Genomic DNA, 15,282 nt, shown 5'->3' with positions numbered 1-15,282 from the left:
AGCAGTGATGTCACTGTTACTGCACATGTGACTGTGGAGGCCATTGATGTGTAGTGGTCGCATGATTCCATTCCGACCCAGCTAATCCCAACACCAGAGGGACTGGAGCACATGCTACCCGAATAGAGGACCTGGAGAAAGCGACTTTCACTTCCATATTTTTTATTTTATCTTACACCACCATAGCCATGTATTTTGGAAACCCTATTAGCATTTGATATATAAAAAGATGCATATAGACAAAGGTTACCTGTTTGCTTCCCCAGATTGGCTGCTGTGTATAAAACAAGTCTATCACAGACTCTGTAAGACATGGAAAGATGATTTTCCCTGGTGAATATATGGAGAGCTGATTTCTTTCACTGAATATAGCAAATAAAGAATGTTTATAAAGTACAAACTTGTTAACCATATAAGCTTTGGGCTGGCCATTTACATTAGATATGTAATGGCCAAATCTGCCATCTATCTGACAGTAGACGTCAGGGTGGAAGAGCTTGAAAAAAAAAAAGCACCTAAGGAGCCTGGAAGCACATTTCTACTATCTCCCTGTTACATATGCACCATTTCACCAAGGCATGTGTGCAAGAACACAATTTCTGTAGGCAGGACTATCATGTGTGTAAAGGGTATTGTTGGCTTTGTGTAGTAAGGGAGAACTTGGAGTGTTGCTTTAAGGTTTTCCAAAATCTTATTTTCCTAGCACTTTATAGGAACTTTATATGAAGCTTTTCGTTTCTTTAACCCACTCTGTTGGCTCTCCTTTAACATAGACATTATACAAGTAGACAGATGAAACCTAAAATCAAATGTGTTACAATATATTATTATAATAATCTTTGCTTGGTTTTCTTTTTTTTTGGTCTTTAAAGAAGGGGCAAGCAGGGTTGTCTACAAAGATGGCAGCAGGTTACAATAACGTAAAGGATGTGTCAGAAGTGATATTTTATAGTTAATTATATATTAAAGTGAGCCAGAAATTACAGGGATAGAAAAGTCTCAGTACTATGCAATTTGTACTCGTGTCATGGAAAGCTATAGACATAACGGGATGTAATGTTCTTTGTGCTTCACAATTCATCAGTAACAGCCGTGGAAGTAAATAGAGTGTTCCTATAATGGCACAGTTTAGACTTGTCTGGCAGTGGAAACCTATGACTTCATTCCAGCTTGGAATATGCCTTGTGCTGACTCATGTGGACTCTTCTGGCTTGGTTGTAGTGATACTCCTATAAATCACAATCCTTAGCAGACTCCAGGTTAATCTGTAAGCAGGAAGGAGGGAGATTTATGAAACTGTCTCTTTGTTGGCCGTAACAACCAATCATAGCACGGCTGAAGGATATCACTGTGCTGTGATTGGTTGTCCTGTCCTTACATATTTACTGTTTTCCGCATAGTGACATGTTGTGTTTTCAGATGATTACCCTGTTTTTTTCTTAAAAAAAACCCAAAACTTTCAAAAATATTCCTAGTGGTTTGTAGGTTCTACTCCGCTGCAGTACTCCACAGAGCTTTGCTGACTTGTTTCTCTTTATTAGCAATGGCAAGTGTTAAATGTTTCCCCTGTGTACTATTCTTTTGTTTTTTGGACACTTTTATCTACTAGCCAAGAGTAGAGGGAAAGATTTCCATTGTTTGCAGTGAATTATAGCAACAATATGCGAGCAGGACGGTCACAGACTAATGTAATGATTTTCTAGGAACCTTTTACTTTTCTATTTTTTTTTAAAGTCAAGACATGCTAATGTTATAGACATGTTGTATGCCAGGTATACCCTGTTGAGGTGGCACCTAATGGACTGTATTTTGTCGTAACAGCAAGTTTTTTTTTTGGTTTTTTTTTGTCTTTGGTCACACCTTATCATATTATGCAGCCTGGCTGCATGTTTTTGTTACCATTGTGGCCAGCGGTTATGTTAGTTGACATATGCTGTGAAAGATTCCTGCTCATATTATTTGGCATGCAGTTTGTACAGTATGTTCTGTTTTTATCTTCAGCTTCATTTTCTTCATTTCCTTTATTCAGTTTTTTCTATGATAAGAGACTGCATTCATACTGTGAGTTTTAATGTCCACCTCTGCTGTCCCTTTCACTTCTTCAGTGTGATGCCACACAGGGCTGTTGGGTCAATCCTGATTGTCACGGTTGACAGACATCATGTGACTCTGTTTTTCAATTAAAGACAATTTTTGCTAATCAAATGAAAACCTAAAAGTCTCAACAAAAAAAGGGCCTGATCCCCAATTCTCCCATACACATACATGATTATTTTGACCACCTCTTGCCGCAGCTTATCTCCAGGGAGAACAAAGTTATTGAATGTTGAAATTCTACATGCCTGATAGTCGATCATTCCCACCATAATCGAGGAATTCAGCTAACTTATTTTAGTCAGAATTTGGTAATGCATATCCTGTTGAGCAAGTAATAGATTTAACCTTTTTATCTATTAGGGCTCATTCAGACCATGGAAAATGAGGAGTCATTGAGGCAGATTTCCACCCCAGATTCCTCTTCAGTTTCCCACCCTCTAGCTTTCCACCGCAGCTTTCATTAGTGATCAGCCCCTGATAATTAGACTCTGTGACCCGATTGAGCAGGAATAAACACCACATTCCCCATGTGAACATACTCTTATCTATTTCTTGGAAAGCCCAGTGACAACTAGTATAGGTCTTATTATAGCTGTATGGGGTTGTCATTTATTTTCTACAAGTCCTACTCAGCAGGTGTCCTAATTATGTAGCAAAATTGGTGAATAGATATGTGTTGTGTTAGATTTTAATCTTAAAGCAGACAAAATGAGTGTCTGGATTGCAAATAGTTGCTAGTATAATAGACCGGGCTAGGCCAATATTAGCATTCCAGCTGTTGTGCAATGACAACTCTCAGCATGTCTACTTGCTCTGCTCTTCTGACCCATACAAGTGAATGGGGCATAGTGGGAGGTGTAGTCCCATAGAAGCCAAACCATTGCTGATCCCTAATATAGATAGAGTAGCGCTGTTGGTGTTATGTTACCACTTGAAACCGTCCATTGTTTGCCTATTTGCTGCTGGCAAACAGTTGTTCCATATTATTAGAAGTTTACTTGAAGACAAAACACTGTTTTCCAGTTTCTCACTAGAATTGTATGGGTGGCTAAAATGAAATGCCTCCTTGCAATCCTGATATGCAAAGGGACTTCAAATATGGAGGAAACTCCGAGCCAGAGCTGGTCCAGCTGAAACATAAACACGGAAAGTAATAAGGTGAAATCCTAAATTAACGTAGTATTGACAAGGGGGAACACGTGATTGCCACATTGGCTATACCCCCTGTGACCCAATACAGGATGTAAAGAAAATCAATAAAAAATATATATATATATATATATATATATATATATATAAAATTAAAAAAAAACCAAAAACATAGGTTTACAGCGAGATACTATCTCATCAAAATGTTTTTGCATCTCCCACTGTTGGACAAATCAAGTAATTCTTTACTATGCAGATATAGTATAAAGTCCATTATCTTTGAGAAAATCAACCCTCAGGAGAACACTTGCAATTTTGGGTTGTCATCCTATCCTACTAATCCTACTACCGTAGGATTATATAAATGTGAAAGTATGGATGTTTGTGAGTTTGGATGTTTGTTCCTCAATCATGCAAAAATGGCTGAAGGGATTTGCATGAAATTTGCCACATACATAAATAGGAACCCCGATTAAAACATAGGCTACTTTTTATCCCGGTAAATGATGTCCCTACACGACCGGAATGAAGGAATTTAGGTTCACACAACACTAAAGGACCTGTGATGATGTCATCACAGGTCCTTGAGCCATTCTCAGATAGGATCATGCTGGGCAGTGAGCGGAGCTACACACTATTTTGTGGGCAAAGCTATATAGGATGAAGCTGGACAGTGTGAAAGCTGAAGAAAATGGAGTCTCATAGAAGATCAGGAAACTACAGAACATGCAGGCTGTGTGTGAGCAAGAGGACTATATCAGGTGTAGAGTTTCAGTGAGTACTACAGGGAATGTGTTGTTCTGCCTCTGATGGGGGAGGGGGGAGAACTTCGGCACATTTCAGCAACATCCGTTCAGCCCTTTGTAACACAGAAACTGTTCAGACAGTCACATAACCAAACCCCCTGTAATCACAATTGACCTATGTAGCAGAGTTTAGGCAGTGCGGTAGCACGGCTCTCCATGTGCAAACCTGTACATACAGCTGGGTATCCTATGCATATGCAACAATGTAGCAAAGCCGAGACGCGGGAGCAGGCTGATCGAACTGTGGCAAATTTCTGCAACATCTGTTCAGACGTTTCCAACACAGAAGCTGCTCAGACACTGACATAAGAACACTCGTCTAATCCAAATGGCCAGATGTAGCAGAGCTTAGACAGCGCTGTAGCACTGCTGAGGACGCTCTCCATATGCAGAGATGTACGTACAACTGAGTATGCTGCGCATATTCAGCGATATAGCAGAGCCAAGAGACACGGGAGCAGGCTGATCATCCACAACAGCAATTGGTTAAATATAAGAGACTCAGCGCCAACACCAACCCGCAGACGATGTCGCGGGAAGATGCTAGTCTGAATATATTTATTTACTGTGTTGTATCTTCAGCCGACAAATAATGTTTCCATGGTGACTGTGGTCACTTTTTATTTTTTCTTAATACGCTATAATTTCTACAGTGTTCCCACTTTTATCACCAGCAGGCACAAGGACAGATAAACAGCATGGTAATTCCATTAGTTACCTATTTGCAGCTTCCTGGACACCAGCTAATGTGACTTCAGTACAAAAGGAGGAACTGCTGTTGTGTTTTTGTTTTTTTTTTGGTTTTTTTTCAGGAAAGGGAATCTGTCACCAGTAGACTCAATATCAAACTAGAAACACTAAATTCTAGGGGGATAATCATATAGAAAGAGATTCAAGTGACTTCTGGATGCAGATGTAAGAGTTCATAGTGAATGGAACTTTGCACTCACAAGGAATGAATTCTCTTAAATTTTATATTCATAAAGTACAAGACATTTAAATGATCATATGGTAAGTATCCACAGATATGTAAAGCAGAGTATGGAGTAGTGATGTTTCAAGGAAATGTTGCATCTATTTAACTACCTAAAAGTGTGATGGTGCTCTGCATAATGTCCCCCAACAATTCGCTGTATCTGGTTTCATATCAAGTGAGCTGGTGACAGACCCCTTTCATGGGTTGTCCAGGAATTGGACCAAACCCTTTGGAGACCGGGAGAGGTGAAAAAAAAAAAAAAAGTCTAAGTCCCACGTGACCACTGAGACAAATCAGTGGCCTCGTTGCTGATGAGCCTTTTTCTTTTCTATTTTACACCTTCCCTCACTTCCACAGAGATTATCTCAATTTCAGGACAACTCCTTTAAACTTTAACTTTAAACTTCCATTCCAGAGCTAGTACCTTGATTTCAACACAATGGCATAAGGGGACAATAATTTCTTTAGTAGTTTATATATGACATTGCTGGAGCAGTAAGAGGAATAAACATGTCTTGTCTGTCTTTTGTAAGATTCACTCATAATATGCCTGGTTGCAAATCCTGTGTTGGTTATGCGCTTCATTGACAGACAAATATGCGTGGTGTGGTATATTACTGCATTTTTTCACAAACGATTTCTTCTGTTAACAGACGTCCTGAGATCACCATTGTTGCTGCTGAACCTATTGGTCCTGGATCTTGGTTTCATGGTGGCCCACCTGGTGGCTTAGGTTTCCCTCCACCACCTCCACCCCAGTGGAGGCCTAGTGACTCCCATCCTCCAGAGGTACGCATTACTTTTTAAAAAAAACAATGCATCAGTCTGTATGCTATTCTTAAGGCCCTGTGTACATGACTATATATATTTATCATATACTATATGTAGTTATAGATCCTTACAGATGTATAGTATCCATGCACACAACCGTGTTTTTCGCAGGACTGTGTGGGGGTCATGAACTCGGGCTGCATAATGTGGAGCAGGCCCTATTCCTGACCATTTTGCTATTCTTCTCCTACCTTTAGACGTCTTCCGTGCCGCAGTTTTAGATAATTCCCGGTTTTCTTCAGTATGCAAATGATTTTTCTTGCAACACTGGGGCGTTCCCCTGCAGTCAAGCAGTGCTGGAGGCGTTCCCGGTGCTGCTTGGAAAATCTCCAGCACTGCCTCATCTTCTTCTGGAACGCCTCTTCGCTGCATCCTCTTCCGGTGCTGGTCTTCTAAGGCTGCATTCACACAGAGTTTTTTGGTCAGGAAACTGACTCAAATTTCTCCTCCTAAAAACGCCTCTCTATAGGACTATGCAGTCGGCACTGCCATCGGGCTTTGGACAGAGACGACTACGCATGTCTGCGGCCATTTTCTTGGAGCCGCTTAGTATGATATTATGCTTCTTTATCTATGGAGTGTTTTTAGGTATAGTCAACTCACAAACATAAAAGTGATATATAGTATGAAATATTTTAGAATGTTTCACGAAAGCAGAATTTGACCATTTTTGTATGTTTTCAGCAGCCCCCGTCATATGAGCAGGTAATTAAGGAAATCTCACAAGTGCAGGTAACCACAAGCAATTCTAATGTTGAACCCAGGCGGACAACCACATGTGCCACACAAACTGACTTTAGCTTGGAGGATGATTACACGGGGCCAGGCAATAATGTAATTCATCAGCCAGTCACCTGTGATCAAGCTACAGCCACAGGTAGGTTTTATGGTTTACTAAGAAACTTTGCATGTTATAAATGCTGATACAGCATAGTTGTTATCAAATTGCTACCTGTTGTGTTGCCCACTCTACCTCATAGATTGTAAGCTCTTGTGAGCAGGACCCTCAGTCCCATTGTGTAAAGTGACTATTTCCTTTTAATGTATCTTTTGTCTGTATTTGAACCCTACAAATTGTACAGTGCTGCGGAATATGTTGGCGCTATATAAATAAAATGTATTATTATGTATTATTAAATTGAAGTATGTATTGAATAAATGTATTGAATAAATGTGACCTCTTTTCAGATTATGGTAGTAAGGCAGCAAAATAGTTTTAATTCTACATGTATGATATAGTATATTGAATTTGTCTAGAAGTGTTTGTCTTATCTCGGCTTAGTTAGTAAGGTTGAACTAAAATTTATTGTAACCTGTAGTCAAGTACTTGTATGTTTTTTTTTAATATTCTTTTTATGTACTAATAGTGCAAAGGACAACTGAGAGACCACGCCAGCCACTACCTTTTGTGACAAACAATGTTCAGGATAGTGCCATCCAGATAGCAGTCAGTAATTCTGCTGGGACTAGCACCCGATACGAAGAATCAAATGTCACCAGATACCCAGTGCCAAGGCCAAGGACAAAATCTAACCTTAAACCTGTAAACAATAATCTAAGTATTTATCAAGGTAGCAGTGAGATCTTCTTCCAGGGTACATCCGAAGGAGAACTTCATTCCAGCCAGACTTGTTCTGGTTTTGATGATAATTTTCTGGAGGACTTATTTGAAATGAACAATATGAGCCATGAAAGAAGCCAAAACAGTATTATGTCAAGGATTAAAGCCTTTGAGTCTCAAGGTGAAAGTTCGGAACATCCTAAAAGACCAGAAGTTGCACCACGTTCCATCAACACTAGGGGTGCTGTCACCACAAAGCCTATATTAGCTCCCAAACCAATTTCCAACAGAATATCTGGCGAATGGGACCCTGGGAAAGACAACAAACCAAAATTTACACCAAGAGAAGGGCTTGTACCATCAAGTCTACAAGATACTAGTGGTGTGACCAAACCAGACTTGCCAAAGAAACCAAAGCCGAATCTCTCAAAAAGTAACAGCAGTGAGTTCCCTGATGGTCTACTTGGGACGTCTGGAAGCAACGGTAAAGAGTCTGAAAGAAAGCTACCAGTTCCTGCTCCCAGGCCTCTGCTGCCTAAGAAATCCATTCAAACTGACAGCCTTGTTTCAGTATCCACAGGAGCCAAACCCCTCGTTCCAGCTCCAAAATTCTCTGTAGCTTCTCAAGCCAAAGCATTTAACAACGTGGAAACACCTGGAGCCAGAGTAGTGCAGAGCAAGTCAGTGGGTGACCTGGACCTGATCAACTTTGATGACGATGTTTTATCCCCAGTTTTGCCCAGTCCAGAAGTTAGTGATTCCAAGGCAAATGTTGGTAAGAATAGATAACAGCTCAATCTTTATATTCGGTGGTATTTTATTTGTTTCTATGCACTACTAGATTGAAATCTTCTCTTAAAGGGGTTGTCCCATAAAGGGTACTTAACCCCTCTCCTGTGGATAGGGAATAAGTGTCAGATTGCTTTGAGTTTGACCGCTGTTTTCCCTAGTAATCGGGAGAATAGAGGGACCAAAAGTCCCCTAAAGCCTCCTCCTTTTGAATGGAACGTCATTACAGCCCTGGCAGACCCATAGCATTGAATGTAGAACCGATCATACCTTTCGCTAGGAGTATGTATCTAAGAGTTTGGACGATCAGCAATCTGACACTTATTCTCTATCTTGTGCATAGGGGATATGTGTCTTTTGGGCAACTACTTTAAATGGACCATTGATCCATAGATATTTCATGTAACAGAAAGAACACCTGTTGTAAACTTGTTCCATAAATTAGGGACTGTATTAACATGTACTTCATGTGTCAATAGCTAAACAATTGGAGGGCTGACCAATTATCTATGCAGAAATGTTTTATTATTTGTATTTTTTGTTTTATTGGGTGGTTGTTTTGGGTGTAAGTAGAGTATATTATGTAGATACCAGCTTACCAATAATTATTAAACATGGTTGTCTGATCATGGGATTTAGAGTGCTAAACTTTAAGACTCTTTTATATGATCCAGTGATCGGCTGAACAAGCTTTGGTTCCCGAGCATTGCCCAATGTAGATACGAGGGGGTACCCAAAAGTTCCCAGAAAAGTTGTTTTTGAAGCGTGTATTTTTTTTGTACAAAATTCCTTCAATCTCCTTCAAAGTACTCTTCTTTAGCAGCAATACACTTGTCAAATCTCGTCTGCCATTGTTCAAAACATTTTTTAAACTCATCTACTTTGCAAGCGCCTCCGTCGTTTTCCTCTTCACCTCCTCCACGTTGGCGAAATGCTTCCCCTTGAGGTTTCTCTTCATTCATGGGAATAAAAAAAAAAGTCACTGGGAGCCATATCAGGTGAATAGGGTGGGTGGGGCAAGACAGCCATGCCGTTTCTTGCCATGGAAGTGGTCACCGAGATGGCGGTGTGGACTGGGGCATTGTTGTGGTGGAAAAACCAATCACCAGACTGCCACATTTCGGGCCTTTTTCGCCGCACACTGTTGCGCAACCTCTTGAGAACCCCCAAGTAGAAAACCTGGTTGACAGTCTGACCTGTTGGAACCAATTCCAAGTGCACAATCCCTTTTGCATGGAAAAAACAAATGACCATTGTCTTCACATTGGACTTCACTTGACGAGCCTTTTTGGCGCGGGGCGAGGATGGCGTCTTCTAGTGGCTTGATTGTTGTTTGGTTTCTGGGTCGTAAGCATAGCACCAAGACTCATCTCCCGTAATAACTTTAGAAAAAAATTCTCCGTCGGTTTCGGCATGTTCTTTCATGGCACAGCATGTTTCGATGCGACGCTCTTTCTGTTGATCAGTCAAGAGCCGCGGCACAAACTTTGCAGCGACCCGTGACATGCCCAAATCCTCCGATAAAATGCACTGAATTGAGCTCCAACTCACTCCAGATAACTCTTTGAGTTCCTCAATGGTTCGTCGTCGATCTTCACAGACGAACTCGTTGATTTTTTTTAGACACTTTTGTCCGTTCGGAAAGTTGACGGACGTCCAGAACGCGGTTGATTATCAATTGACATTTCACCATTTTTAAAGCTGGTGAACCACGAGTAAACTTGAGCTTGACACATAGCATCATCCTTGTAAGCGGTCTTCAACATTTCAACGGTTTTCAATGTTTTTTTCCATGAGCAGAAAGCAAAACTTCACAGCCGCACGCTGCTCATAAAACTTCTCCATGAAGAAAAACGACGGCTGGACAAAACAGCTCTTGCAAGAAAATTCACTGCGGGTAGACCAAACCTTCCGCATCAACGCCGCTTGGCACACTGACTGAGAAGGCGTGGTTGAAGAAATAACTAGGTGCAGAAAAACTATGAAAACTGCACGCGCAGCAGCCTCATTCTGGAAACTTTTGGGTCCCCCCTCGTATGCCTAGTGATCAGCAAATCATTTGAATGTATTATGCAGACACCCCATAGATTTCAGAAGGAACTGTTAAGACACCATGCACATGAACTATTGTGCATCCAATTTGGGGCCGATTTTGCAGCGGAATGCAGTTGAATGACACTCTGAGTGACACCCAAGTGCATTCAGTTATGTACTTACTTTTATGGGGCTTCCTACTCGTTCTGTTCCAATGAAATTGAAGGAAGATAGGACCGTCTATTTTAAACTGAACGGATCATCAGACGCACTTTGGCGTGTGTTTGAAGCCTAATGCTTCATTTCTCCAGTTAGGTGCTGCAGAGAAATAAACTCATTCTCCCAGGTTCACTCATAGCTTACAGTCACAGTCCGGGCAGTGGGATAGCCTATGACTAACTTATGTCCACGGGCGCCATTTTAACATTAAAGGACTGTCTTAAAATTTTTAGCATCATAGTTTTACATTAACTTTATAGTATTACATTTTGAATGATGTCTGTTCTCAGCAAACAAACATATGCAAGCGTCAAATACAACAATCTGCACAGAAGGATGATGGACATACACAGGTTGTCTCAGATTTAAGTGACTTACCATGAAAGTGTATTTGTAAATTTTGTAAAATTCCCTTTATTGTCCCTTTAACATCTATGTCCGCACATTGAGCAGTGAATCATGTCATTGCTGTGTTTGCCTTTGTTATGTCCACATTCCAAATTCATAGGAAAAATGTTTTTCTCTCCTCAGATCCCTTCCAGCTGTTTTCCAAGGATGAGGCTGAGAAGGAGCAGCCAGCTCCTCCTACCGTGTTAAGAAAGCCTACAGTCATCCGGATCTCTGGCAAACTAGGCAAATGTGAGAATTTCACAAAGATTCTTTGTCTCCTGCAAACACGTACATCATGATTATGTGGTTATTATCACACTTCTAGAGACTGTCACTTTGTATCCTCCTGCCACTAACATGACAGCGCAGGACATAGCAGATAGTAGTAAACATATTGATATATAAAAAGTAATCTAGTTATAATGTCACAAATGGACTATGTCAAATTAGCAAGAAACATTGCAGTTTTTGCTTTGGTACATTAGGCATTTTTATTTAAATCGTGACCCTACTAAAACACAGACATGAAGTAGCAGAAATGAAAAGTTGACCTATAATATCTATAGATATAGGATGTTCGTGTTCCGGCGCTTTGTGGAATAAATACAATACCAATGCAAGAAAAAGAAAAATAATTTTTTGAGGGAACAAAGTTTGCTCCTATATGACTTAAAGGGATTGTCCATTTTCAGTAAATAAATGTTATTGTTTGTGTAATGAAAAGTTAAACTATTTTCCAATATGCTTTTTGTATCAGTTCCTCAACAGTTTTCTAGATTTCTACTTGTTGTGATTCATTGTTTACATTTAGTGGAAAAATCAGTCCATGGTCATGTGATATACAGTCAGTGGTCATGTGATGTACTCACAGGTGAACAGCTCGTTACAGTCACAGCATGTCTGAGCTCTCTTGTAACGATCCATGCATCTGTGTGTGCATCACATGACCATGGACTGTCCATCACAGTCCATAGTAGTTTAATGTTCTCTATTTACAGCATGTGAAGAACTTCAGACTCCTCCACCATTACCTACTGAAAAACCAGTTGGGACCCTTTATGGTAAACCAACTGCAAGGGCACGTCCCACAGTCAGAAAGGTAAGCATCATCTATTTATTTGTACTACGAAATTTGCCATCTAATATAAGATGCTGCTTTTCCTGAAATACTGTTGGCTGTGGTAGCAGTGGTCACTCGTACAGGGGTGTATGAATAACCAGCATTGCCGTCACACTTTTGCAGGAATGGGAGCAATTTGACAATGCAGAAGAGTCTTGGGCTAAGCCAGTACTACCTACCAGGTAGGGATATATCAACATGACATAATGTGTGTTTTAGTGCTAAAAATTGTGTTGATTGAGTATGACATTGTACATTTGTCATTCTCCCCAAATTTCCATACTATATGATCTGTAGACAGCAAAACCAACATGGAAAGCAAAACCTCAAGTGCTGCACATTTTTACCTTTGCCATTCAGAGTTATCATATTCACCCCTCATTGTGTTTTTTGATACTTTATATGTATTTTGATTACTTCTTGCTTCACGCTTTCTATTCTGATCTAGACCAGTTGGTGTTAAAGTAATGGACACTTCACAGCCACCTCCACAGAAAGGACCACCTGGAAGACCTCCACCCCCTAAAATCTCCAAAAATGCCTCAAATCGAGATGCCTTTCCCCGATCATCCTCTGATGCGGGCATAAGTGCAAAACATAACGCATCTGGGCTCAACAGATCAAAAAGTCAAGTATTAAAAAGACAGCAACCAGATCTACCTCCTCGACCTAAACCTGGACATCCTCTATATAATAAGTACATGGTAAGGCCACTATACCAGTCATTTTCTATTATTTCTATACTCAATAATCCTATATATAATTTCATATATCCTACACTCTGTTGGAATCCTAATATCACCATGAAAGTATGAAGTACTATATGGTTAGTGCATGAACATGTCCACTTACATCTATGTCCTTCTCTGTGTGAGATGCCATATTACATATTTTCTGGAGGACAGTTTTTGTGTTTGCAATTTGTTATTATTCCCTGGACACTGATATGAAATAACTATTTTGGTGTGCATTGAAATAACAAAGGGAACAATGTTCTCGGTTTGTTGCATTTCTTGGTTCGGGGGACTTTTATCTAGTATTTGTGAAATACAAGGGCAGTTCTGATGTAAACAGAGCTAATGCTTGCTCAGGGTCACACCTTGTTTAGACTGCAACAGAAGGGAAAAGTTATTAAACACAATTTTCATTTTTTACTCATGGTCAGCGTTTTTATGTGAATTTTACAACAATGGATAAAGGTAAACTTGCAGTACATTGCTGCTTTCTCTTGAGTGAAATTATTATTTTGCTAGACGAAGACTTTTCTTAATTCATTGCCACGCTAAGAGCAGTAAACCTCCTCTCACTCACACAGGATAACACCAAAATAGTCATTGCACCTCTAACTAGACCCTACACGTCATCTAACTAAGAATCATCAGGGGTCCCGATGTGCAGACATTATGTTTTGTTCCCACACAACGGGACCCCTGATGTGATTTCCCACACAGTGACTTTGCTTTGATACAGGAGGCTAAATACATTTAATTTTAGTAAAGTGACTATAATAACTTATACTATAAAGTTAACTGATTCCTTATCCTGCAAATTATCCCCTAAAAGGAAATAAGTTATTCAATATGTCCTACAGTATGTAACCTAGAATGGTACCAATGAGAACAACTGTTTGGCGCACAAAAAGTATGCATTTATAAGGTGAAGGCAAAAATAACCCATGAGGCTCACACCAATTGTCCCATATGAGGGAAAAGATTCCTTCCCAACTCCAAATATGTCAATTGGATGAAGTCCCTGGGTCAAAATTCTATTCCAAAAATTTCTAGTTCCTATAACCTATGATAATCTTGCTTTCAAGAAAGGAATCCAGGCCCCTCTTTAAAAAGGACCTTTCACCTCCTGGGGCACATGCGGTGTAATACACCACTAGAAAGCTGACAGTGCGCTGAATTCAGCGCACTATCGACTTTTCCGTTCTTTGCCTCCCGGTGGAGAGCTATCGGTGTAGCTCTTCACTATCAGACAGGCGTTTCTGACAGTTAGTCAGGAACGCCCTTCCTCACAGCAGTGTCTATAGTGCTGTACTGTGAGAGGGAGCATTGCCTACCGCCCAGCGAGGATGCTGAGCGGTGAGGAACGCCCCCCAGTACTCATCTATGGACGAGCACTATTAGGAGGAAGGGTGGAGGCGTTTCTCACCACTCTCACAGTACAGCGCTATATGCTTTCTAGCAGTGTATAAACCCGCTTCTGCCCCAGGAGGTGAAAGGTCCTCTTTAACTTTGTATATGTTATCAGTCCAGAGTAAACCGAAAAAATGGAGACTCTCAGAATTGGGTGCCATAAAAACAAATAATTTACTTCTCCTGAACAATAAAAGCTATGTATAAGAAAAAAAAAACCCAGATTATATGAATTTGGCACAAGTGTATTCATAATAACCCATAAAGTGCTTACAACATATAAAGTACATACAATATATAAAGTACAGTAACATCTAATGTATACTGCACAGTGAACGACATAAAAACAAAGCATCAGATATTACAGAGGAATTGCAAGGGGGTATTCCTTTTTTTCTTTTTTTTTTTTCTGTCCACCCAAAAAATTAATAAAAATTTGTTTAGTACTTTATATGGACCCCAAAACTGTGCGATTCAAAACGGCAACTCATCCTATAAAAATGTCCCAAAGTAGCATGCGCTTAGTGGGTTAATTGCTGTATTAATGTCAGATCAGGCAAAAGTGTATTCCTGAAAAAAACAAAAAACGTGGAACAGTTGTGTGCGTCTTAAAATGCTGTTTTCCCATGTATTTTTATTTTTAGTGCAGAATGGCCACAGCTTCCTGCCACACCACTACCTGCACATATTGACATAAGCCTTGTTTGGTTACTTTGCACAAGGTCCCCTGAAAAGAAGCAGCTTTGTGTGTATTTGTGTGATCCAGGCTTCACCGACTTTCTTGCAGATTAAAACTTGACTAAGAAAAAACTCTTTATGGGGACAAATGTTCCATTCACTCATTGATCTCGCAGGATCTATTACCATAATTTTTAATGCTTTGGTCATTTTATATTGTCATTTGTACTTTAGCCTCTCTAAATGTTTCTTATACTAAATAATATTCTTAGAACACTTTAAATAAAGAGGTCATTTATAATAATGTCACCTTCTGCTCTTTTTTTGTTTTTATAAAGTTGCCTCTGCCTCATGGAATTGCTGAAAAGGATATTGTATCCTCCAATCATGGAGAGCTGCCGTGCAAGGTAAATCTTACTTCTCCCTTTGAGGCTGCTTTAACACTAGCTGTCCTTTTTGCAGACAAGTAAAAATTGGACATTTTACATTCT

At 40.0% G+C, this 15,282-nt stretch overlaps 1 protein-coding gene across 3 annotated transcripts in view; it reads left to right on the top strand.

Moving 5' to 3' along the window:
• The window catches only part of SH3D19 (SH3 domain containing 19), an 80,042-nt gene that overhangs the window by 44,862 nt on the left and 19,898 nt on the right, over positions 1-15,282 (top strand). For 2 of the 3 annotated variants that reach the window (XM_075288061.1, XM_075288068.1), the window contains exons 5-12: positions 5,682-5,817; positions 6,544-6,736; positions 7,227-8,195; positions 10,994-11,101; positions 11,851-11,951; positions 12,096-12,154; positions 12,421-12,676; positions 15,130-15,198. In XM_075288061.1, the coding sequence (XP_075144162.1) occupies positions 5,682-5,817; positions 6,544-6,736; positions 7,227-8,195; positions 10,994-11,101; positions 11,851-11,951; positions 12,096-12,154; positions 12,421-12,676; positions 15,130-15,198 (1,891 nt within the window). The remainder of the gene's footprint in view (positions 1-5,681; positions 5,818-6,543; positions 6,737-7,226; positions 8,196-10,993; positions 11,102-11,850; positions 11,952-12,095; positions 12,155-12,420; positions 12,677-15,129; positions 15,199-15,282) is intronic. The other variant, XM_075288076.1, reaches the window with a different exon arrangement.

Source organism: Leptodactylus fuscus, chromosome 1 (assembly GCF_031893055.1).
Source record: "Leptodactylus fuscus isolate aLepFus1 chromosome 1, aLepFus1.hap2, whole genome shotgun sequence".
NCBI lineage: Eukaryota > Metazoa > Chordata > Amphibia > Anura > Leptodactylidae > Leptodactylus > Leptodactylus fuscus.
Note: the sequence above shows the minus strand (reverse complement) of the source record. Positions and strands in the feature narration are given on the sequence as shown.